The sequence below is a fragment of the Pyrus communis genome, chromosome 9, assembly GCF_963583255.1.
Source record: "Pyrus communis chromosome 9, drPyrComm1.1, whole genome shotgun sequence".
NCBI classification, from domain to species: Eukaryota; Viridiplantae; Streptophyta; class Magnoliopsida; order Rosales; family Rosaceae; genus Pyrus; species Pyrus communis.
The window spans coordinates 3,544,803-3,553,791 of record NC_084811.1 but is presented as its reverse complement, the minus strand read 5'-3'; the positions used below and the strand labels follow the sequence as shown (position 1 = coordinate 3,553,791).

Genomic DNA, 8,989 nt, shown 5'->3' with positions numbered 1-8,989 from the left:
ATCGACGTGCTCGCTCAAAAGCTATTGACATCAGTTGACATGCTAGCTCGAAAGTTGTTGGCATATGTCAACATGCGTGCAATATGACTTGGCAAATGACCTGAGGCCTACCAAAGCTCGACAAAATACCAATTTGCATGCTATTCCATCCAAAAAATTTTGCACGGTGTGCACGCTATTCTTATTGATCTTTCAATAATATTTCCTGAATCCGCCACTGTGGATGGTCGGTTGTTTAGTTAGAAGCAAAACTCTTAACAACAATATTGATAATGCTGTAGAAGAAGAAAATTTGGGATCTCCCTAATTTTTATTACCGTAATTTGGCTATGATCAATGATAATCTCTCCAACTTGAACAAATAAGTACAACTTTTTGGTAACTATAGCTGCTGTGTGTAATTTGGTGTCGTATTTTCACCGTGAACAAATGGTTGTAGGAAGAAATTAGACAAGATCTGTACAAAACATTGATGTCAGCGCGCATCCGGTAGTTGTAAGCTGCTTGTTGAAGTTTTCGGCTTTACAACGTGTGCCAGTGTGATTTCTTCTGGGTTGGATCCTGGAATTTCCTCGAGAAATGGTACTTCGAATAATAACGATTGGTATAAGCATACCTCATCTTCTTTGCAATAGTAAACCTGCAAGACAAGCAAAGTTTGATTTAGTTCACGATTGTTGAAACAGCCCGTAGAATTCGATCTTTTTGGCAGACATGATTAGTATGTACGCGAAAAATAAGTGATACCTTGCAATTTATTCTCCCCATTGAAGCTGAGGGAGATGGTCTCTTGAAATGAAGAGTTGCTGATCCTTCTGGACTAAGATATCCATCAACGGGCTCAATGGAAACAGCAGTTTCAGGCTCAGTTTCAACGCTAAACTTACTGCGAGCTTCCTGCAGTTAAAAATCTACGCGTGACAAATACGGAAAGCCATGCAACGCCAGAAAATTTGATAAATAGGATGAGAAACCAATGCAAAACAGAACTGCTAAATTGGAAGCTATTAGTATGTGTTCCTTGATATGAAGAGAAGGATGGAGACCTTTGAAAAATGATACCCTTCAGGTACTGATATTTTAATAGACAGGTTGCCCTCGTTGGATAGGCCACCATCAACTGTAATGGTCTGCGTGTCAGCTGATGACCGCCTTCTGAGGCGTTTCAAAGACTTGGATTTTGCTACGGGAGGCTGAACCCCTTTCAGCTCCAAAGTAAGAAGTTCAGCTTCTTCCCTGTTTAAGTCTAGATATCTGATTAGACTGTTGTTTGTATCAGCTACAAAAATTCTTCCTGTAAAAATTAAGAGACAAACTTAAACCCCAGCTTGTTACTGATAAGAAAGAATATAATGGAATCTCATATTTACAAGATTCCAATGTAATTTCGAATGATGCTGAATTTTAAGTGGCATGTGCATTTATAAAGAGGCATCACCGTTTTTTGATTCAACAATTCCTGATGGCTCTGAAAGCTGCCAGAAGATAACCGCTTATCAGCAAAATGAATCAATATGGTGAACCTACTCCCTATTTTCTAGGATCATTTAACTTCCTGGAAGAATATAAGTGCTCAATTTCTATACAGCCCATTTTTTCCTAACATCTGCACCGCTACCATCCAAAAGAATTCGTTAAATGAAAGCCAACATAATTTCGAACCTGAGCTTCTAGAGATGTTCCGTCCTTGAAGCCAGCTTTTCCTGTCCCTGCTACAGTACTCACTCTTTTAGCAGCTGGATCTAGTTTCTTGATCTGGAGTTTGGAAAGAGATAAATTAATATTTGAACCAAAACTGCTACAAGCTATCACAATATCCTCTCAAGATGAACTTTATGTAAAAATCAAATTGATGCTTTCGACTCAAAAGCACATGTTACATCTCAGAATGGTTACTGTCGGTCATGATCTAACTACCTTGTGATTGTAACTGTCTGCTATATAAACTTCACCATTCTTTGCACATAAGATTCCTAGGGGGTGTTGAAGAAGTACTTCAGACCCTATTCCATCGTGGTCACCAAACTGTACAGAATTACGTCATAAGAATATTATACGAATGTGGATGCAATGGATGAAGAGGGGAAAAACCATTAGCTAAGATCACCTTAAACAAATTTTCCGCAAAATATGGATCACCACCAGCTAGCAATTTCGACCCTCCTGTTTTTAAATCAAGTGCCCTAATGGAGCTACTCTCACTATCAGCAATATATAGCTCCCTGAGATCTACAACCCAAAAAAGAGTTTAGAATCTGTGAAAGGCCATATAATTTCCTTATATGATGTCAAAAGTGATGAACTGTGGCATAATATTGCAACACATTACCAAGAGATAATGAAATTCCAGAAGGCTGTGCGAACGATGTGCTTGAAGAGCTATGCGAATCACAAAAAAATATAAATAAGAATGAGTTTGTCAGGTCTGTAGATAAAGGTTCATTATGTCATTGAGCTTCTTCACTTTATCTATTACCTTGATCCATTCAAGTTTCTTTCGTAACCATCACCACTAAATGATCTAGTAGCTCCATCATCTGTATTGTGTTCCCAGATTTGATGTGAGCCAGCCATGGCAATATAAACTTTCTCATTGACTGGATGAAAGCACACGTCCCATGGTGAGTTGAGGAGCTGAAAGAATGTAGCTACAAATTTATTAACAAAGTGTAGATGTTAAACCAAGATTCATGGTCCAGTTTAGCTGGTAATCTTGCCTGGGTACTTCCTTTCCCTCCCCCTCGGTAGTCAGAGCCTTTGGTTCCATTTCCAGCAAGAGTACGGACTGTCTCATTAACAAAATCAATCTCCCTACAATAACAGAAGCTAGATTATAACATGATCACACATAGAATGTCAAAATAATTATAACTTAATGTCGTATGGTAGAAGAGGGGATCAAGCTTGTGAAACAAAACTAGAAATAGTAAAATGAACAAGGGGCCACCATGTACCTCAAAGCATGGTTTTCAGTATCTGCAACATAGAGGAGGTTTTTCCTTGGGTTGTAAGCTAGGCCCTAGTAAAGCACATGACCAAAGGTTATGTGCAACAGCCAATATTCAACATGAAACTTGAGATGAAACAACTCAGAATGCAAGCATGACATGCTCCTAAAGACAGTTTATTTTCTTACCTGAGGCCGATTGAAGGTGGCATCATCGAATGAACCATCACGAAAACCTTCCTCTCCACTACTTCCTATTTGGACAATAAAATTTCCATCTAGGTCGGTTACCACCTGAAATCCATGCACAACAAGATGGTTAGAAAAGAATCCAATACACAATTACACATTGAATTTCTGCTATCACAAATTAGTAGGAGAGGTCTTAAAATTATTGTCAATAGGAAAGCGAAACAGTTTGGGTACCCCCATTGAACCACAGACATGAGGTATACTCTTCAATTAGGATCTCCACTGAAGAGAACCTATGTCAAGGAGCTCAGAAGCTAAATTATGTGAATTTATCAATATATTATCGTACTTTTCTTTACAAACAGAGAGAGAGAGAGAGAGAGAGAGAGAGCTTACTATGCGGTTATGATTACTGTCTGAAATGAAGAGCCTATCATTTAGAACATCAATTGCAAGCTTTCCTGGAAACTTTAGCGGGGATGTAACTAAACGAGGATCATTATCTTTCTCCAAATTTAAAGGAATCGGTGCATTGTCCAACATCTTCTTTCTGCCATAAAACAAAAGAGCTGCCTCCACCAAATAGTCAAGATCCTTCCAAAAAAAAAGAATATGCTTTATTCATTGACCAATTACTAATCAGAAATCCATCAAATTAAGTGTGAACAGCTTGGAAATACAACAAATATGAAATAACAGTCCTGAAATGAAAGAGAAAAAAAAAATCGAAGTTTGTTATCAGTACCTTGCGGCGACCTTCACCTGACAGTTGTGCAAGGAGCCTACCATTGGGTCCAACAATAGCAAATGTTGGCCAAGAATTGATACCTAGTTCTCGCCATAGATACATATCTCCATCATTGACAACCTGAAACAGTAAACGGTATAAAAGATATAGCGGTGGATAGACTTCACCATGCAATTAGAGATTATATAAACAAATTATATCAGAAGTGCAGAATGTTATTTGCCACTACTATGGTTGAGAAGCAGGAAATTCAATCAAACTCATAAATTCTGATCGACAGCATAACCCTGTTCAAAGGCACTGACATGTTATGCATGGCAACACAGTATTCAACATTCATGTTCTACACTCTACATATTAAACCAAGATAATAATAGCTTCTGGCTATAGATAACAGTTGAATTAACTTTGGCACTTTATAAGCTGAATATAGATGGTCAAGCACTACCAAAGGACTCAGAGTACTAGAACACCCAAATAAAATGAGAAATTTATTTCTATCAAGCACAATTCACAAAGCATGAAGCTTACTGGGTGAGTGATGCCATAGCGCAACACTGCATTGCGAATGGCTTCTAAATCCTTCTCATTATCAAACTTTGCAGAATGGACTCCCACAACAGTGAACTATACAAGAATGAGAACAAACATATCATCAACCAGAGAGGCAATAGTATATAATTCCGTAAAGCCAGGTAAATATTATTGAACATTTTGATATATAAGACTTTGTTAATTTATCACAAGAAGCAATATGATAAAGGCAGAAGCCTGTAACATAATAAATTTGAGGCGACCAAAAATTGAGAAATTTGAAAGAATAGGGAAAAAAATATTACCGGCATATCTTTGTATTTTTTCTCCAGAAACTCTAGATCTGGCAGTACATGCATACAGTTTATACAACAATAGGTCCAAAAATCTAGCAGAACAACTTTTCCTTTCAGATCCTGCCAAAAGTACTTGTCAAAACTAAAGCTATGCAGTAAATCTTGGTTTAACCATATAGAAGTTCAAGCTGCATACAAATTACCCTGCTAAGCGTAATGGGAGCTGTATTCAACCAATCAAGTTTTGGTGGAAATTCTGGCACGATAGGAGCAGTTCCTCTTGCAAAGTAAAAAGACCATTCATCAAGCAGGTTATACATATATTTATGTAAAGTAACAACAATGATATAGGAATACGAATATGAAGACAGCTACTAATGCAAATTACATAGAAAAAGGTTGGGCAGTGAAATCCTTATTTACCTGGTTTCCAAGTCAGATATATAGTTGACAAATTGTTGGATTCTTTCAAATCTTGATTCACCTATAAAATAATTAATGGAAGAAAAGAAATTTGTGGTTTTCATTTCTGCTGTAACTACGAATTCATAAAGATATGTGATATTTGGAAATAGAAAGGAAAACAAAATCAAAAGAAAATGTAGCAGATAAACGAATATACCAACACCACTGTGACACCATTACCTTCCTTCTGTTTAAAAGATGGCTGGTTGATCCCAAATATCACATTCCAAATAGCTTGAGGTGACGTATATTGCATTGCCTGTGGAGGAATCTCAATAGAATGTATAAATTACGGAAGCTAGGAAATAAAGAAGAGGAAAAGATTAAGAATCTAAGATGTCATCTTTTAATGTTAATGGTCACTTGAAAATTACTCTCGTCAAGAATTCTCCTCTTTGAGTTATACCTTCCAGTTTGAGATGGCAAAGGCAAGACAAGACAAAGAAATCCCCAAGCTTCCATATCTCACTATATCTCGCCGAAGAACCCTGCAACCTGTTCATAAATTATTCTGCAGCCTCAAGCTAAGGGGGTGCAATATGCTGTCTGTTTAATCGAAAAATGCAACCATGTGAAAATTTTCTCATGTTAACAGGTTACACAGCCCAATAACACATGGCACACAGATGTGTAAAACAAAATTGGCACAAATACACCTTAGGCTGTTTCTAGAAGAATGATTTGTTAGGTAAAATGTAAAGTTTGATAACTTTGATTAATAGGTTGAAATATACACGATAAAAAATAGATGCTGCTAAATAAGAAATGGATTACTTAATCAAAATAGTACTTCAAATGTTGTAATTAGAGAGTCCTTCTTACCCTCCATCTGAGAAAAACCCACCATTGGAAGCACCGGTTTTCTGTATCAACTCAGAATTTATTTCTGTGACCTTTTCTGTTGTGTTTTGAGATGACAAATAAGAAACTTGAGGTCCCTGAATCGTCCCATCTGCAGTGGCATATCAACATAAGACCTTATGTTCCAGAAGATATAAAAAGTGAAAGATTAGTCTGCAAAAAATATGGTAGGAGAATGGCGTTATAAGCTTATGAGATACTGTCTTAATGGAACAAGAAACCAGACTATAGATCAATTAGATCAAAAGGGTGCATTGAAAATAATTGAGAAAGAGTTTCAATACAGAGGATGCTGCTCACAAGAAAATAGGTCTTATAATATTCCTTAAAAATTGTCACTAGTGTAGCTTTAATATTCTACATTCTTGAGGGTACAAAAGGCATTTGCATCATATTCTCAAAACTACATACTATAGCCAGAGCCGCCACTGAGAATATCATCGAGCGAAATATTTCCTATTTCTTTTCGGATTAGGGATGGACCAGCAGCCTTCAGCTCCACTTCTGATAAAGTAGTTTTGACTGCTATGCATCTACAAGTAGCAGAACAAGATTAGCAGTTTGCAAAACTATAATCCGTAGTTCTAAGTATTCAAAAATTAAAACAAATGATTCGTGTAATTGGCACAGGAATAAAAAGAACAGATCCGACTTCATGTGACGATTCACATGATTCATTCCCCCACAATATATATTGGATAAAATATGAAACTTTTGCAATTTTACCTCATGTTGGCAGCTTTGGCAGCCTGCACTCCAGCTAATGCATCTTCAATAACAATACACTGCCAAGACATAGGCAGGCATATAACACCATAAGAACATGAAAATGGAAATCGAAACAACCAAACTGAAACACCATAAGAACATGAAAATGACATCTTCAAATTTCTCCTATTTTGCTCAAAAGAAATCTTCTTTTAAAGAAAATGGCAAAATCTTCTGAACCTCACTAGTCGGGACATCCAAGATTTTGGATGCAGCCAAGAAGATATCAGGAGCAGGTTTCAGTTTCTCAAAAGCATCTGCTGACACAATAGCATCAAACCTGAAAAAAAAAGGACAACAAAATAACCAGAGTGAAAAAAATCAGTGATCTACAAAAATGAAAATTGTATATGCTTGCTATCCCACAACTACAAACTTGAGAAGCACAGCACATGACCAGATGGGCTTACATTGAAAGCGGTAGATTGGCAGCAGCTAGGTTTGCATTAACCTTGATTCGATCAGCACTAGATGCAACAGCAACTTTAAGGCCTTTTTCTTTACACTGTTTTATTGCAGAGAATACTATTAAGAATTACTAAATGAAGTAGCGGAATAGTAATATCTTTTCAATTACGCTTAGCGTCCTCGATACCTGAGTAATGAGTTCAAGGGCACCTGGGAATCCTATTCCAGAATTTGGTTTTGCATACTACAAGAAATAGAACATTTCGTTGGGGTTAGTTGCAACTTAAATGATTCAAAATTAGTGTTATAAGAAGATAGACTCTAACAAGAATCATTAACCTTATCCAAATATATCTCAAAGAACCTCTTCTTTGCTGCCTCAGGATCGAATCCCTTTACCCCCTTAACGGAAGCAACACCTCCTAAGAAGTTCGCTTCTCCTAGTACATTGATGCAAAATGGAAACCAACTTTAGGAAAAAGAATATCTTTTTCACAACAAAACTGCACATCGATTTTGTTCCAATTAACTCACACAATAGTTAAATAACAACAGGGATCTTAACATCTCCTTAGAACCACCGGACGAAATTTGGTTTATGTATTCAAACTCAGTACGAGATATTTTAAATAATTTTAAAATTTCAAATTTGAGGGGATAATCTACTGTACTTTCGATTACAGATTATTCAACTTGCAACTACAAAATTCACAACCACAATTCTTCTGGTTTTCTTTGCAATTTTACCATCCCAAAGTCAACTGTACGAAACAAACACTGTAAGAAATACTTCATGTCAAGAATCCATAGCAGTAAGAAAGAAATATTGAATTTTTACCAGTTCCCATGAATGGCACAAAGTCCTCCACCGTGACCTCCACCCCCATCTCGGCGAAAACGTCGACCGCGGCCAATCGAGACGGCTCTTCGCTGTCGCAGAGAACTCCATCCATGTCAAACAGCACAGCAGACACTTTCCCCCATTCACTTCCTGATGATTCTTGGACATTTTTCTCCTCCACTTTCACACCAGCTTTCACAACCATTTTCTTCGAGAAGTCGAACGGTTGCGGCCTCCACTGGAAGAGTCGGGTCGAGACCGAAATGGGTTTGAATCCTTTCGAGCTGCCGTATAAAGAGCAGAGCTTGGTGGGCTGTGAGAGAGAAGTGGGTGGCGATAGTAGTTTCATGGCCATGGAGGTTTTTGAGTTGAGAGCTGACAGCCAACTGATTCTGTTTGTGTGTGGCGGGGAAGGGGATTTAGTTATGTATTGTGGCATTATGACGAGAATGCCCTTGGTTTTGCCGGATTGTGCGTGGGAATAAGTATGGGTTTCTGGTCATTTTCGTTGGTGATTTAAAGGTACGTCCGACGAGATCGAAATTGTTTTTAGTGGTGGAGAAATTGGATCGCGTTCGACTTGTTATCCACTTCTTCAAGCATCCCCTCATTCACATCTTCTTTGATTTCTATTGAATGTTTATACATGTTATGTCAATTGAGTAGGGTATTATCACCTTATACTCAGTGGCGGTTTTGAAAATGTGCAATAGGTTCTCTAGCGTATGGCCTCAATCTTAAAGGGATCCTAAAAGACGATATCATCTATATATACCAACTTTGTTTGTTGCGAGAAAAAAATAAAAAAAATAAAAAAATAAAAAAAAACTTCATCTTTAAAAAAGTTTATAGGTTCTGCAAGTAAATAAGAAAAATAAGGCCTCCATATGCATAAGAGGAATCACTAGTTTGGTTTTGCCCTAAATCAT

At 37.3% G+C, this 8,989-nt stretch overlaps 1 protein-coding gene across 2 annotated transcripts; it reads right to left on the bottom strand.

The window, feature by feature from the left end:
- Positions 1-228: 228 nt before the first annotated feature.
- Positions 229-8,507, bottom strand: LOC137745627 (protein SUPPRESSOR OF QUENCHING 1, chloroplastic). Of its 2 annotated transcripts, none has more exons than XM_068485612.1 (28): positions 8,058-8,507; positions 7,559-7,659; positions 7,407-7,463; positions 7,222-7,316; positions 6,992-7,091; positions 6,770-6,828; positions 6,455-6,576; positions 6,005-6,134; positions 5,589-5,670; positions 5,363-5,441; positions 5,141-5,201; positions 4,921-4,996; positions 4,727-4,837; positions 4,419-4,514; positions 3,885-4,007; positions 3,536-3,733; positions 3,137-3,241; positions 2,955-3,019; positions 2,718-2,811; positions 2,477-2,634; positions 2,330-2,379; positions 2,108-2,229; positions 1,918-2,025; positions 1,663-1,755; positions 1,439-1,475; positions 1,047-1,294; positions 748-911; positions 229-640 (listed from the first exon to the last, which is right to left on the bottom strand). In XM_068485612.1, the coding sequence occupies exons 1-27, from the start codon at positions 8,497-8,499 to the stop codon at positions 756-758; spliced, it is 3,168 nt and encodes a 1,055-aa protein (XP_068341713.1). In that variant the 5' UTR covers positions 8,500-8,507; the 3' UTR covers positions 229-640; positions 748-755. The 2 variants fall into 2 exon arrangements, with proteins under 2 accessions (XP_068341713.1, XP_068341712.1); XM_068485611.1 differs by having other exon boundaries at positions 230-640; positions 748-897; positions 8,058-8,506.
- Between the last annotated feature and the right edge of the window lie 482 nt (positions 8,508-8,989).